The sequence below is a fragment of the Strix aluco genome, chromosome 4 (genome assembly GCF_031877795.1).
Source record: "Strix aluco isolate bStrAlu1 chromosome 4, bStrAlu1.hap1, whole genome shotgun sequence".
NCBI lineage: Eukaryota > Metazoa > Chordata > Aves > Strigiformes > Strigidae > Strix > Strix aluco.
Genome location: NC_133934.1, coordinates 50710608 through 50728015, shown reverse-complemented (window position 1 = coordinate 50728015; position 17408 = coordinate 50710608). Strand labels below are relative to the sequence as shown.

Here is a 17408-nt window from a genome sequence, read left to right as displayed (position 1 = left end):
AGAACACTCAAAAAACCTGTCCTCTTCCAAAATGATGGTCATCTAAGAGGACTGCAGCCTTCAAGGTCCCATCAGCAAAGACAGTCACCGCAACAATGCACCTGGCCACTTCTGCAGCATACACCCTCCCCTTTTCTTTTCCAGCACATTCTGACTTTGTACACAATAGCAGTAAGGCAACAAAAGGACCACTGGAAAAAGAGCTGTTTCCTTGGCTATGGTCCTCTTTGGGAGTAACCAGAAGTGATGACCATTTTGAAGATGCAGCACAGTTCCTCAGGACTCTCTCTGAAGTGAACCCATTGAAGAGAATCTAACAGGTCTATAAAATCAATGTAACCTAATTTAGCTCCATAAATGATAAATGGCATTTATTTGTAACCTGTTTACTTATAAATTATGTATAAATAAGAAACAGTAAGGAAAAACAAAACACCACACTGATTGTAAATGTGTGATGCTGCTAAAAAAAGTGGGAGCTTACAGGATGTCAGACATTCTAAGTATGTTTGGATGGTTTTTAAGTTTAATACAAAGTAAATGTATCATTTTTCCTTTCTTTCCTTCCCCATCCCCTGCTCAAGTTCAACTGAATTACTTTTCATACTTTCCAAGTAGATCATTCAAGCTTCATTAAAGCATCTAAGCTGGAATTTTCTACCAGGTAATGCTGAAATTTCAGAAAGGTGTGAAATACCTAAAACTTGCTTAACAATACTGGATCTACCTGAATAGGTATTACATGCAGCTTTATTGTGGGGTTTTTTGACTTACATAATGTGTCATCATGCATGGCACAACAATTCTGATCAAAAAAGCCATTGGGATGAATGTACAGACAAGAGTGCTACAATTAGTCAGTCTTCAAGAGTTTAAGTACACTTGAGACTGGCTTTGGAAAAGAAAGAAAAAAAAGTTAAGATCTTAATTTAAAATGTCTTTTAACACTAAGCTGGACTCAGCAGAAAATGAAGATCTAGGAAGTGCCTCAAGTTTGCTGATGGAGACAGAACACACACTTGTTCATATCTTACCTCTATGGACTCTGAATACAAAATGCATGCCTTTAACCAGGGGCCCAAAGTCTACAATGTTAGGACTAATCCTTCCTATCAGACCATCAAGAGAATCGTCACCTTAGAGTTCAGAAATGTATGTCTGAGAACAATGTACAACACATCGTTACAGATTTCTGACTGCTGTGCACTTTTTGTTGGTATCTTACATAACTACCATCCTTGCTGCAAAAATAGAATAGTTGAGCTTCTACTGTATCTTGATTTTTGCTGGCAACATCAATCAAGATAGACCTCCAAGGACCACTAGTTGTGACCCCATGAGCATATTGATATTACTTGGAATTACATTCATATATACGCGACAAGATACTGAGACTATAGATAAATTTTTCAATGCACGTTTTTTCACTAAGCCTCTCCATTGCCTTCCCTAAAATAATGCTATTAGTCAATGATTTCACAGGGTCGTCTGTGCATGGAAGTAAAGAATAAGGTTTGGAAAAAAATTTAAAAGTGTAATAAAAGACTTAAACCAAGCGCAAATCACAGCTAACCTGTTATTTGGGCTCTAACAAAAGTTTATTAATGATGAACCACATTCAGATTTTGGAAGCAAATGTTGCATTCTAAGCCAAATATTTGAGATTATTCTGCAACATGAAACAGAAATAATTCTTTATTGTAATTAACACAAAACCACTGCTGCAAACAGATAATAAATGAATTCATTTTACATACCCTTTGTCCTTTGCATGCACATCTGCACCATGCTGAAGCAGAAGTTGGACTATTCGAACTCTGTTGTAGCCTGCTGCTAGGTGTAAAGGAGTAGACTGCAAAATAAAACAAAAGAAGATGAAAAATGAGAGACACATGAAGTCCTGCATTTCCTGCCATTTAAGTACTCTTCATTTCTCTTACACATTGGATCAAGTTAAGTTACCACTCCCTTCTGTGATTAGCCAAATAAACAAATACACAGCACATGCATGTCCTTCCTGTTGTCAAACCAAATAAAATCCAGGTATCTCCTAAGGCAATAACAAGTTCATCATTTAAAGTTAATTTAAATAATGGCCCAGCTTTGTTCTGTTTGGGCTTTCTTTTTGTTTGTTTGGTTTTAGGTTTTTTGGGGTTTTTTTTAAATGTTAGAATTAGTTTTTAAAATGCTAGGTTGTTGGTTGTTTTTTTTAAATTCATGAGCAAATTTATGCAGTTCAGGCTGCATACTCACAGGTTACAAACCTGCTTGTATGTACACTCATTGGAACAAGTGCACAGGAGGCAGACTGCAGAACAAGAAATAATGCATTTATTCCATAGCAGGAATGTTTGTCTTCAGCTCTGCACCAAACAAGTGGCCAGATGTGTTCTGTACTGTGCTGTGGTAAGTTATGCAGAGCAAACTGTATGCAGTTTGCAGATTACTGCAAAATACACATCTTTGACAGTAATGCACCTTGCTGCATAGTAATAGAGTAATAACAACACCTTTCTCCATAGCTAATTCATAAGAATTTTAACTGAAAGCTTTTGAAGTTAACAACAGTAATTCCTCTTGAAGTTTATTTTAAAAGCTTTTTATTATGCAACAGATTTTGTGTGCTGTCTCAGTACAAAGGAACTGATTTCTTACATGAATGGGTGATGCTGTTTCCTCCTTCCCAAGGCTGAGAAGCAGAAGATTGTAAAAGCATCTTTGTTGCAATTTATTTTGTGGTGCACAACGAAACAACACAATTTTATTATAGTAAAACCCCATACACAAACCAGCTTGAACACATGGGAAGACTTAGATACCTCACAGTACTAAGTCAAGTACAGATTTACTGTCAGCATTAAAACATCATTATACTGTATTACAGGTGAAATCAGATTTCACTATTATCAAGATTTAAAAAAAACAAAAATCAAGACAAATGGTCTCATCTGTGGTAAACAGCATCAGGTGCTATATATCCATAAATAGTATTGATTTCCAGGAATTAATACATATTTAGTATGACCATAACTTGGAGTAGTCTGTATTATATTCTACTGTAGTGTCCACACTCTGCTGCTTTTCTCCAGAAAGAGTAACAACCTTTGGCACCTACCAAGTGCCCTGTGTACCATAGTGAGGACATAGCTTGTACTGTCAGAAATGACACCACAGGGCATCTCCAAGAAAAACATTTGGGTAACTCAGTTTATTTAGGGAAGCAGTTATGCAACTTTCCATAAGATCCATCTTTGGAATTATCTATACTCAAAATAAGGACATCTAGCATCCCTAACCTGAAGATCCCTGAAGTGCCTCCAAAGTACAAAATGCTGCCCCACCACCAAAACGCAGCAAATCTTTTAAGTGTTTGGCCATTCAAATCATTAGGATCCATTTCAGAAATTGTTAGGATTCCATTTCAGAAAGGCTTCTACTACTGAATTAACAATTTGGACTGATCCAGAAGGTATTATATTCTTTTCATATCTGTCCCTATTATAAAGTAGCTAGCTTCTGCATATCATAAACACTAATGAAAATGTGGATAAAGATCATGCCACTATTGACATTAGCAGAATACTTCAGTACTGTATATTCTGACAATTGCCTTGGCTAAGTTACTAAATCAAATTTTATCAACTGAATTAATAGCTCAGAATACCTGAAAGGAATTTGAGATAGACTGTGGAAAAGTCAGTCTATTGAAAGGTCTAAATTCCAGAAGAAATTGGAGCAAACGCTAATTCTCTGGACCCCTGCAGGATCCTTTAACCTTACCACAATTAAACTACATCCATTCTTGTCTGCATGCTACTTCTAAAACAACGATGGCAGACTTCCAAGATGATGCTTTACTCATATTAAGCCTTATTAATAGGGATGTTCTTGATAAAGATACATCACCCTGGAGTCTTGTTCACTGCTTAAAATTAAAACTGTTATAACTCAAGCTGGGACTGTGCATTTTGTATTTCTAGGGCTATTAGTCCTGCATTTGCCAAATAACTTCATTAGAGAAAAAAACCAAAACATTTCAGGCTTATAGTTGCAAGACAAATGACCTAAATGAAGCAAAACAGTGACATCCCAAATCTTCAGACAACTTATATCGCTGCCTTTCAGAAAGGTGAGCTACTTCTTTCCCCTCGAGCAAGGCCATGCAGACACCACAGTCCCATGAATGAACACAGAATACCACGTCTTGTCTAACACACCAGGAATTCGTTATTTAGCTGCGGCCAGGTGCCTGATGTTTGGTGTGCTTGCCTTCTGCTCCACAGCAGCTTCAGCGAAGCTTTGTGCTGTGGTTTGGCTGCCTCTCCTAATCCAACTGATGCTCCCTGCACCCACCCCTGGAGACAGGGCTGAGATCTTTGCCAGTCTGCATGCTTCAACTCTTACAACCTGGAGGACCACGCAGCGCTGGAGACATGGGCGGTTAGAAGGCCAGAGAGACCACTTGACTGAGGAGCAACCATGACTGAACACGCACACAGGGTGTGTGGAAGCAGCGATCCTGGAGGGCTGCTCTCTCTGTATCCAGCCCTAGCGTATCAGAACACACATGCAGCATGGCCAGCTACTCTTTAGGCTGGCTAAAGGTCTCTTGGAAATGCTGTGCTTACATAGGCTTCAGGAAGGAGCAAGCAGGAACGCCCTGCCTCAAGTGATTTTTTAAAGGATTTATTTTCCTTTCTCGTGAGAAAGAACATTCATTAATGTTACAGATTTAATAGTTAAAAATACTAATCTGGCATTACAAGCTTGTATGCTAAGTACAGAAACTAAGTACCTAAAAGATAATGCTATGCTACATGAATTACTCATTATATTGGATTATTAGCCCTCAAGAAAAAAAAAAGTCAAGTGAATGATGGTATTAAAGAGACTGGTGTTTAAAATTAACATGCTCTTTATATAGCACTAGAAAAGTAGAAACTAGCTATCACAAACAGCAGTATTGTATACTGCACCTGCAAAGTATATCACACTAATCACTTTAATATTAAAGAGATTTAATTGAGCTATCAATTAACCCCTCCTCCCATGTCTTGCAATACCTGGCAAGAGACCTACTAACAGGAATCCCTAGAGGCACTTACCTTCCAAGACTCACATTCACAGTTACCAAGCCAATCATGCTGTCTTAACTTGCTAGTGTAATTAAAAAGAGTACAACTGCACTTTTATTAAGTAAAGTAGACCCTCATGTGAGATGCTTACATTAAAGTTTTATGGCAGCTGTAATTGAGACAAAGCAGGTACTGCGCATTTCTAGGAAGATCACTGTACACAAGATGGCAATCACTGTCAACCTGTATACCTACAATTTATACTAAAGCAGGTATTTTTGCCTGCGGTCTTTTTGAAAATGCATTGCCTGGGAATACAAGAAATGCATTTTTTAGATTAAAAGAACGTACATACAGCTATTTTCATTGAGCCTTTGGTATTTTCACACTGCTTTGTTACCAACAGCTGATTGATGATCCCTGTTCAAGGTCAGCTGCCTTGGACTTGCTGTCCCCTGTTCACCTGCATCAAACAAAAGGGCCCCCAAGGAATTGCCAGAGCTGCAGGCTGCTGAGCTGCTTCCACTGAAATCAGAAAATTGGTTTCAACAGATTGTCCACAGGCAACACAGGAGTGGCTGGCTTCAAGCACCATCATTTCCCTTCCTATCTTGCTAAAGAGTCTTCAGCAACTCTTAGATGGTAATGCTGTCACAGCCTCAGACCCCATTTTATAGGAAACTTTAAACTGAGTCATGTTATGGAAGGATCTTATATCATCTCATATCTACATGATCAATAACAGCTGCAGGAACTACTAAAAAACCTAGAAATGCCCATTCTTGCTTTCTACTATCAAAATCTCTATATAATGGTGATCACAATCTTAATCTATGTGTTTCTCTCATTCTCAAATTGTCATCCTGAAGGCTATTAAAATCAACAGACAACAATCTTCTTATCACATATATGATGCTTCATCTACATCTAATTTACAACACTATACAGTGATTTAGAATTATCATAATTTAATTTCATCTTCCACAGGAAGGGCATTCTCACAATAGAGAGGTAACACCCTGATTTTCAGAGCCAGCTCTGGCCTTGATATATTATGGCTACTCTCACATTGAGAAGGTCCCCACATGGATATGCACCAGTAAGGGTGGCTCTTACACAGACAGACAAACAAATATAACTTGGCAAAAAATACCCAAGGACGCTTGTATGTTTGCTGTTAACTCTTCTGCAACACTACTGACAGGATGTCAAAAAAAAAGGAGGGGGAAGAAAGGATTTTAAAATGTTTCATGTAGACTTTAATATATGGGACTTTATCTGGTCTATAATTATCTTCAGTTTTGGTAGATTTGGAAATTGCATGTATGCAGTAAACTCCCATCTAACTTTAGTCAAACAAAACCTTTATTCTAATCAGACCGTACTGCCTGTCTCCACAGTAGCAATAAAAACAGTATCTTAAAACTTTTCTAGTTTGTCTTACAAGATCCCTTCAAAACAGTGTTTCACCTCCTCTGAAGTAAGGGAAGAGCAGAGTGGTTTCTGATCACAGAAGGGACCTCTGTTCCATGGTTTTGCATAAAACTTTTGAAAGATGTCCTGACTCCTGGCAAGATACTTGAATTTGGCATACTAAGGAAAAACCTCTGAGCAGGCAAACAACTCTCTCTTCACTGGGTTAGAATTTATGATAGACTCTTTCTTTCCAATTGGCATAGTCTGTGTCTGCTTGATGCTGCTCTCTTACAGACCTCTCTAAAATGAACTGCATCAGTCATGAGTGTACATCAGGAATCATTCCAGATGCAAGTGGAATACCTCCTGTCACCACTTTATCATTCTGATTAATGGGGTAAGAAAACAAGTTGCAACAACATCACAATCTTGAAGACACATTCCTGAACTTTTCCACTGGGGAAATGATCAGGCTTTTCCTTTGCTCCTCAGATACCAACTTGCATTCAGTGCCCATCTTACACCTTCATTTTTAGACTCAGTTGTAGGCTTTCTTGGGAAAAATCTCTCATTGACATCTGTTTGTATGATGCCAAGACTGGATGTATCATCATATAAAAAAAAATTTTCTTCTAGAAACACATAGTTGAATAACTCAAAATAATTCTTTTATATTCATGCTACAGTTCTCTTGTACACTAGGTACTACAGAAATAAAAGTCCCTAACCTCAGCTAGAGAATGATGCCCTTAATGAGCAGGAAACGGACTGTACTTCTGTTCATCAGCTATATGGCTTATCAGCTTCTGCCACCCAAACTGTGCAACTTCCTTGGTCACTTTACAGCAGTACTAAGTTATTTAATTTCATGGTTGACAATTATGCTTTAGGGACAAACTTAGAGATGCAGCTCCAAGAAAACAAGTTATGTCAGACTGCTGACTGTAGATGAGCTAACTGCAGCAAGATTAAATTCTAGAGATAATAAGCACAGGGATGAAGAGCTTAAACTACTTTTCTTATGTAAAAAAAGCAAAAAAAAACACCCTAAAAAATCCAAACCACAAAAAACCATTCATAAGGACAAGGATTACAAAATGCATATGGAAGGCATTTCTCACTGCACTGTGTTTCCAGTTGTCATTTAACTGCTTCACCTTCAGAATGCAGCCAGTAGTACTTAATTGGATTGTTGAATAGGACAGACTTAGTATCGTAAAATTCAGAAAAATATCACATTACAAATTTCACATAGTGCTTTCTAACAGCTAACGACAGGGAAAATGAACTGAACAGCTCACCAATTCAGAATCTGCAAGTCACGCAGTATCTTAATTTAGAGCTCTGGCGTATCAGATGATCTCTTTGAGGAAAAAAAAATAAAATTCACTGTTTTGAGCTGTAAACCAGTGAAGACAAAACCAGCTTGATTTCACATACTCATTAGTGCTAGGGCAGAGCATCACTGGGCAAGAATGAGGATTACATGAAGAGTAAGAGAGAAAAAATGCTTGCATTCCTTCTCATTCTCTCACTTGGCAGAAGGAGAACAAAGAAGTAGTCTGCATTAAAAAGACATTCTTCCTTGCAACTGAATACCTTTCAGAAATGTGTTCAGGTATTGTACCACCTGGGTTATGGTATAAAGCCCAGAGCAAGTCAGGGATGAGGAATGGCATACCTCCTAGAAGTATTTAGAAATGTGTACCAGCTACAAAGCATCGCTTCGTGGATCACAGATTGAAAGAACATTCCTCTCTGTATTCAACTACACAGAAACCACAGCTGGAATGTTATTTTCAAATTAGTGCTGGACACCACTAGGCAGATGTTCATAAACTGGAGAAAAAGATAAGAATGTATAACAGAGGTGAAATGGAAAGAATTAATAAAATGGCTGGAGAGTTAAAAAGCACAGGACAAGTAGAATAAAAATACTGCAAATACAGAATAAGCCCTCATTAGGAAGAGGTCTACTTGAGTGACAGACCAGGACTCTTCTAATCTCCAGTGAGTATTCAAATATGGCTCCTTCTCAGAGGCCTGTAATGTCCAAACTACTAACTACTAAATGTTTCTTTAGTAGATCTGACCTTTAAGAGACAATACAAATTTCTGACGTACCTCTGAACTTAAGGACTGTGTGACAAGGCTTGGTATCAGTTCTACACATTAACACAGTGACCCTGTTGTACTGCAAGTTGGGCTAAGTGTTGACAAATAAGGGGCAGGAGATATATGAGAGAAGAGCTTTTTCACTCACAGAGATGACTGGGGTAGGGAAGGACAGAAAAGATGACAAACATCATCTTGCACAGGGGTAGACAAAGAAATAACCAGAGTGTCTCTGTCTCTTAGAGATTAAAAGAAGGAAGAATAGGAAATGAGTGCTTTCACTTTTCTGCTCAGGAACTCCTCCTGCTAGCATAGAAACAGTGCCACCACAGAGAAGGTAGGTATGTAGAGGCAAACACGGTATGCCCAAAAGCAGAAGAGGGTAAAGGGCAAAGATATCTTTCCTGACAGGAGAGAAAACATGCAAGCACTGCAGGACCACACAACAAAAGGAAGTTTCATCAGTAGAGGCAGGCTTAAGATGGATGTTTGAAGATGACCATATAAAAGCCTTATTAAATACCAGAAGAAAAACCCAGTCTCCCTGCCCAGCACGTTTCTCCAGACAACGACACTTGACTTTCAAAATTGTGGAGATTATTGTCTTTGACACTAGGAAGGCAGATCCTTAATCCATGTAGATAGCTCTGAAAATTATTCTCTTAACAGTAGCTATATAAAAAAGAAAGTAACTCAAACTGATTACTTCAGAGAAAAGGAAATAAAGTCAAACCCGAAGAAGCATCATTACCTGGCAGAAAAAGAGGTAAAAGAAAGGCCAGAAGAAAAAGAGACACTGTGAGACAGAAGGCAACCACCATCTTTGGAATGAACTTTAAAAGCAAAGATCAGTATGATCCACAGGAAAAAGCAGGTATGGCAAAGGGATAAAAGGGATCTCAGCCCCCCAAATATTAATTAGGAAGCTCAGTTCCCTAACAGCTCCGTACTAAGTTGCTGCCATTACTTTCAGACACTGACTTAGAAGCAGAGACTAAAAGGGATTTCCTTTTGGTAAAGGGCTGGGAGAGACACTTAAATCTTTAAATGGGAACACAACCTTTACCTCTGATCTTAGGATTTCACAAGAAGCAGGTCCTATAAATGGGACACTAGTGATCCTCGACCTCTTCCTAAAGCAGAATTAAAACGCAACATCTCCCCCTGCCTCTAAAACTCTTCTGTACTTGCATGTACCTTAACCTACTACCCATTTGGTAAAACAGTTCCACAGAGAATGTGCCAGAAAAGCAGAGCAACATCCCTCACAAACCCATGGTATTCTCAGAAAACTGTTCCTTACAAGAATGTCTTCCATTTTTACATGTAAATGATGAAGGTCTGGGTGTAATATGATAAAGAAATTCTGGAGCTTCTACCATGAAGCAGCATTTGCAGTTTTCCCAGATTCAGAAGCACAGAATAGATCTCTGGCAGTGCTCAATGACATGGGGAGATGGACTCTGAGGTGGATTATCAGAGAAGCAGAGGAGTATACAGTTTCTTTGGTGATAGATGCTGGCAGCTGAGGGAGCAGTGGCTTGCTGAGCTACATAAAGATGAAATGACAGTAAAGACCCACTCTCTTCTCTTAAGGGAATCCTGCTAATGTTATTTAACACTGAAAGGAGATGTATACTGCCTTGAAAGACATGGCAGAACACTACATCAGGAATACTTACAGTATCATCGTGTCCAGGATGGCCATTTTTGTTGTTTCTTTTCCTCACCTGGAACCTGTCAGAAATGCAAGTCAAAAATGGACAAGTCTGAGGTGAGGCACTGAGGCATGACTGGCTCTTGCTGAGGCAAAGGCAAGAAGAAGAAACTGCCACTGCAATGTTATTAACTGAAGACATCAGAGGGTATTCAAACCTCTAGTACTCCAAGGAGCAGGTGGCAACGCCTGCCACCTAGAGAACAAACCCATCTGGGCTGGTGGACTGAGCACGCGGGCATGCAGGATTTTGTTGTGTCAACAGCTGGAACTTTTATTTGGTAAATCACACGCTAGGAGCTGTAATTCAGGTTTAGTGCATGGGGAAGAACAGATGCTACTGCTGCTGATCTGAGCAGTGGGGCACAAATAGCCAAGTTTCTGCAGATTTTTTGAAAGCATCTTAGTGCCAGCCAGCACAATCTGCAACCCAAGTCTCAACCTGTCAATCTTGTCAAATTGCAAGCTGCAAATGCTTATCACTCCAGGAAAGTAGGATGAGACAACTTTCTGTCCTCTTTCAGCACAAATACATACATTTTTATCTGTCCTGTCAGACAGTGTCAGAAGCTACGGAAACCTGTTATTTAATTATTTGCTCAGGCTGCTGTTCCCTCTTTTTAATGAAATATTTTGGTGTTGCTCTGGCAGCACAAACAAGTGTTAACAAGAGGCTCCTCTCCAAACAGCCATGCCAGATGACTGGGGAAGGCCTGCACACAACACTAAAACAATATGAAGAGGACGCACACTGGAACATCAGAGAACCAAAACTACTGTTTTTTGCTGTTTCAGTCTCTTCTCTTTTTCCACTTGCTATCAAAATATTTTTCCTACTACAGTCAACTAAGAATCTTTTATTCCCTTTTCTTTTTATATCTCTCATTATTTTTACCACTTCTCCCACTCTGTCTTTATACATTTACTTTGCTTCTCCTCCTTCCCCTTCCAACTAGGAACTTTCCAGGCTCCAGTTCGTAAGCTTTTCACATTATTAAGAAAAAAGAGAAGCTTCTCAGAATATATTAATTTGACTGTTCCCTCTGATAACATAACACTCAAACTCATTTTATTAAAAGTGGGGTCAGAATGAACTCTGTTAAGAACAATGCCTGCAAACTGACTTCATTTCAACTCCAGTGCTCAGTGTTAAATAAATATTTATGCCTTATATTTTAGAATGAAATTAAAGCATAAAATATAAAATAATTCACAAAATTAAATATACAAAATGCTCTTTTTGCATTACAGTGATAATTTGCAAATTTTAGAATTTAATGCCTTTATAATGCAGTCAAGTAGAATTCACTGTTCCTTTGAAGAAGAGCCTTGCAAAATACAGGAAAAAAGGCAGATAATTTATCCTTTTAGTATGTTTCAAAATTGAAAAGTTACGGTTATTACAATATGAATATTCTAAAGAATTTAATCTGTAAGAAATAAGGCTCTTTTGTAAGTAGAAGTATATTACATTACTTAGAAAAGACTAATAAAATAACCTCAATTTTCTTGTTCATCAATGGCACATCCATCATCAATTACAATGTTCTATTTTGGCATTTTCCTTCCCTTTTATTGTTCATCTGCTGCCTGCTCAGTCAACTCACTCAACAGTTTTAGAAACGGTTATGTAAATACACCTCTCCTTGCACATAAAAATTCGTAGTTCTTTTCCTTTAGAACTAAACTGATCACTCTAAATTATCCATACAACCTATGAAGTCAACGACGTGGCTGTATTAGCAAGTCTACCTGATGTGCTGAGAGAAATCAGAGAGGCAGCAAGGGCAGAAAACAGAAGGGCTTTGGGTGGCTTAACAGGTGAAATGTCTGGATGCTATCGGCGATTGTCCTACAGCAAAGTCGGCTAGGGAGGCTGCAAGAGTAAAATGCAAGTACTTGAGCTGGTACAAGTGACACCTGGTGCAAAACCATGCAGTAGAAGTTGCTCTTTAACAGCTTATTTAACAGGGGAAATGTGTGCTAAAATAATCCAGCATTACTGCACTAACCTTCAGAAGGTGGAGCTATAAAAAAATTGTGAAGATTTTTAAACAATAAGCTAAAAGTGGTAGCTAAGAAAATTAAGTCCTTACAGACAGCATAAAGACTGCTAACGGAGACAATACTGGAAACACCATGCTAACACACACCTATTAGGAAGGGCTTGATAAAGTGAAAGAAGCCAGCGTGACTAACAGCAAACTAAAAGAAATCACTAGAATTAGAATACATCATTCAAAAAGCTGAATTTACAAGCTGAAGAAAATCACAAGGACCATAAACTCCAGCAGATTAAAGGTAAAAATACAATTAGACAGCCAAAAGCACTTTAAGCAGTGACTAGTGAAAGGAATTCAGACCAGCCATAAATCCTTCTTCCAACCCATCAGGAGCACAAAATCCACCAGACAGTCCAGTGGGGCAAGGTGATGCTAGGGCAAGAAGACGTTGTGCAACCAAAAGAACTCTTTGCATGGTATACGTCTTAGAAGAAACACGTAATTCTCATACCAGAACCCTGGCAAGTTAGTGTGCATGTATTTGGGAACACGGTGAAGTTTGGCAAAGGATCTGTTTGAAGCTAAATTAAGCATAAAAGAGGTAATGATAACCATAATCAAAATGAACACCAACAAATTGCCAGGACAGGACCACATTCATCCAAGAGAGCACTGGAGAATGAAACAGGTGAATTACTAGTGGTATGTGATCTTCACTTAAGATTATCTTGGTACATGAAGACACAAAAGTTGCAAACCAATCATTAAAACTTGTTTTGGGGAACTACAGGCCTGTAATCTTGATGTCTGTACCAGGAAAAACACAATACAGTAACAGCCAGAGTTAGTGGATACCTGGATAAACATCATCTGCTTGGAAAGAATCAAAATAGTGTTCAGGGAAGTTCCACCTTTAAAACTCTTGGAGTTTTCCAAAGCAGTCAACAAGCATGTGTATAAGGGTCATCACTGGATACCATCTACATAGGTACTCAACAGGTTTTTAACTGAATCCTCACCAGTGGTTTTTAAGGAAGATGATGTTAGGTCCCGAGACAGATGCATGATGGCATGCAGAGATAGGAAACAGAGTGTATAACTAAATGATAGGTCTAACATAGGGAGGCCACACAGTACTCTAATATCACAGTAAAAGTGAAAAGCAACAAGAAAGCAGAATGGTTTACTTCTCAGTATCTCTCATGCTCACATGCAGGGATTTTGAGAGGGAAATTACACCTAGGACAGAAATGGCATACAGTATTCACTACAGTCAACCATATACAGAAATCAAACACATATGGTCCATGGATTGAACTGCCACATTTCAACTCAAACATAACCTCAGCAAGCTCTGTGAAGGAAATGACTCCACTCTCAAGATCACAGTAGAAGAAACATCACCATTACTCACCTTCTGGATGCTCTGTGAGCTGACAGAGCCAAATCCAGACCACTGCATTTAGTTAATGTGCATAAAATATTAAAAGGCAGCTCTGCTCAAATCTGCCAGTTTGACTTGTTTTCTCTTGATAGTAGATGCATAATAGTGTAATGCAAGAAATCATCCCCTGTGTGAAGCTAATCATCAAGGGGAAACAGTTCAAGTATAAAAAAACCCCACATCTTTAATACATTTGAAGGTTTCCTGAAGAGCACATTGATTAAGACTTAACACATGAGATTTCCTGATTTTTAGCGAACAATACAGAGAGAGTAACTACAGAGTAAACAATTTCTTTCCAGCCCTTTAAGTGCACTATTTCTATGTAAGGACATGACAGACTACACTTCAAATAATTTCTGGAGAAAATGAAAACAGGTGAAAGGATACTCACTGAAACTTTTTGGGGAAAATATATAAGAACTCATAAAAACAGCTTAGAGCAGGTAGATCAGTTCTATGTTTTATTCAAAAGGTATCACCTTTGGCTATAGAAGGTCTTAAATGACACCAGGGATAGAAATTAAGCCAAATCATCTGTACAAAGCCAGGGGAGGGATTCTCGTGTTATCCACTTTGACCATGCTTGGCTGTTGAAATAAAATGGGATCACAGCATAAGAAAGAGCATAACTAATCACTATTTGTGACATTCATGAATCCTGGGAACATCTTTTTAAACAAACTAAATGGTGTTTTAAAGGCAAAATCCAGATGCGGCCATTTTTAAATGTTCTTTTTACATGTGTACTGCATTGGGCACTTCTGCCCCAGGCATTATGGCAGTTGCTTTGTAACCTTTCTGTAATGTTGAAAATGTCACCTTTTGCACAGTGCTCCATTACCCTAATCCAGGAAGGACCCTTAATTTTGGGTACAGACTTTGATTTAAAATATTTAACTCAATTACAGAGAAGTATAGCTATAACTGAAAAGAGTACAAAAATGTCTGCATCTGATCTACAGTATTTTTTTTCCACCACTGAGGCTCATGTTCACTATGGGAGAGATGCTTAGAAGGACTTCAGTCCATCTTCTTCCCTCCATCAGCTCTCTTAATTACAGCATACACAGGGATAGGTTCTAAGGTTGTGAAGCTCTTCATCTAAATCAAAGTTGGGAGTATGGACCATACAAGTATATTACTGTGGGGCACCAAGGTATCACAGAATAACTGAGGTTGGAAGCGAGCTCTGGAGTCCAACCCCCAGCTGCCCTTTTCCTCTCAGCTAACTCAGGTACTGTGAATGACTTCATATCTGAGGTGGGATAATAGCATATATATGTCAGTTGCCATGGAGCAGATGGCATCTGAGGACAAGTTCTCCCATGACTGTGTGCATGCCCATACCCAATATGGGTCACTGGTAAGGCTGCAGAAGAAGCACAACCAATTGTAGCATTGCAGAACACATTGCAGTCACCAGACACAGCGAACAAGGATCTTAAATCCCAAATTTTTAAAACAATAAGCTCTCAGAATATTATTTTTGTTTTCCACAGAAATAGATGTGTTCTCCATCCTCACTCAATCCCCAGAAAATCAGCTTGCAGAAATAGGGGAGGGCTGGCTCATATCCTCCCCTAGGCAAGCACATTACCTAGCTGTATCTTTGACATATACAAGTACACACAGCTAGATATGTAAGTGTATATGAATATACACATGGATATACATAGGCATATACTATATACTTTTAATTTTTTTAATATATATATATATCTATCAATATACACATTCACACTCCTAGATACACCTTTGATACATATGGTTTTCATGAAACTCATCCAAGATTAGTATCAACAAAGACTACAGTGTTTAGAAGCCATCAGTCAGAGTCAACTTTATGCATGAAAACTTTTGCTAACAGAGTGCAATGTTATTGCTTATTTAGATAACTGCAGTTCCAAAAAGCTGTAATCACGCATCATGAAACTTCTGGCTAATCTTTTCAGGACCACAAATGAATAGCCCAAAATCTGCACATCTCCCACCCACAAAAGTGGTTTTATAGTACTTCATCAAAACCAGACTGACATTTTATGCTAGTCAGCAGCAAGTGAGCAGATTTGGCAAGGGCCTGTCTACCCAGTTACTCTATTTCGGATTTACTGCATGTCTTTTTTTTCCAAAATAAACTGACATTTTCTATTTAAACAATTTTTTATGTATTTAATTTTTATTTTATTAGACTATCAAGGAGAATGCAGTTGTTCTGAACCAAGAATACACTCAGTCAATTGCTAATCTGGTTTCAATGTACGATTCCTTTGTTCCTTTCCTCTGCACAAGTTATTTTTTGTTGTAGATAAGCCTTGAGACTAGAGACTTTTAATATATCTACAAATAACACAAACAATGTATACCAGCAGAAAAAGCTCATAAAATTTGGGGGAAGATAAAATGTAAATTGTGACACTAAATAATATATTACATGTGACAAAAACCCCCAAACATGTAGAGTAGGTGACAAAAAAACCAAACATGTAGAGATTCAAACATACCCTTGGGTATGACAAAAAAGCCTTGCATCAGGTATCTGCTCACAAGTCTTTTGCTCAAATATGCAGCTTTTAACTATAGAAAAAGGTGTATTTCCACAATATTTAAACAACACTTTTTATTATATGTGAAATAATTTCTTCTAAAAGATGTTCTATATTAATCTGAATATAATCTGTATGTCATAAATTTATAGAACAAACAGTCCTATAGGTTTGTGGTATTAGTTTTCATTTTTATTACTGTAGCACAAGAAAAATGCTCACAACTGTAAAGGTTTATAGTGTCACTAGCACACATTTTGTTCACAAGTCTTGCAATACACGGCATTTTTCTTCAACCCCCAGCTCCTACAGCCAAGATGATTATAAGAGAATCTAAACCTCTGCTCAAGTGTGTAGATTTAATAACTGTAAAGAAAAAGCTTGTGAAAACATGGATTGATTGTTCCATACAGACTCAGAAATTGGAAGGCATACCAGTTTTCTTTTGAACTGCAGGATTTTTCATTAAAATGGTGGAGAACAACCAGAATTCTGCACAGGGGCTGGCAAATCCACTTACCAGCAGCAAATTGGAGACTCCCTGGTAATAGGAGACATAACTCACCTGATCTTGTTAGAATTCAATTTCTATTTATCAGCCCTTTGTTTACGGGCTAATCAAGGCTGATCTGTCAATGGAGAGAAAGAAGCAGAGGAAGAGAAGGAATCTGCAACCCCAGCTCTGATACCCATTACTTGGTATCAGAGATGTCCCATAGCAGGAGCTGAGGGGCACTCCGTCCCCTCCACAAAACTCACACATACAAAATCTTGTGCAGTGGTTGCTTCAGGCCAAGGACGCTGGTACTCAGCACCGCAATGCAGACCTTCTCAGAGTTGGATTTCTTACATCTGTACCCTGCATCCATGAACCTGGATGATTACGTGTGCAAGAAAAATGAATGTCTGTATGGCAGGAAGGAATGGGCTGAAGAAACAACCTCAACAAAACCCAAGAGTCAAGTATGTCTCCTATGACTCACAAAGTTTAATGCAAAGGCCTGCTACTGGTATTCTGGATCCAGGGTTATTTACATCTGGTTTGGAAAGGCATAACAACAAAGGCATTGGAGAGGCATAATACCAAGTATT

The 17408-nt window shown here is 38.4% G+C and overlaps 1 protein-coding gene across 2 annotated transcripts in view; it reads right to left on the bottom strand.

Annotated features, from left to right (window-relative positions):
- The window catches only part of TNKS (tankyrase), a 152926-nt gene that overhangs the window by 51354 nt on the left and 84164 nt on the right, over nucleotides 1–17408 (bottom strand). For both annotated transcript variants that reach the window (XR_012623140.1, XM_074823046.1), the window contains exon 6: nucleotides 1758–1852. Coding sequence is in view for 1 of the 2 variants with exons in the window: in XM_074823046.1 (XP_074679147.1) it covers nucleotides 1758–1852 (95 nt within the window). In the remaining variant the exon portion in view is untranslated. The remainder of the gene's footprint in view (nucleotides 1–1757; nucleotides 1853–17408) is intronic.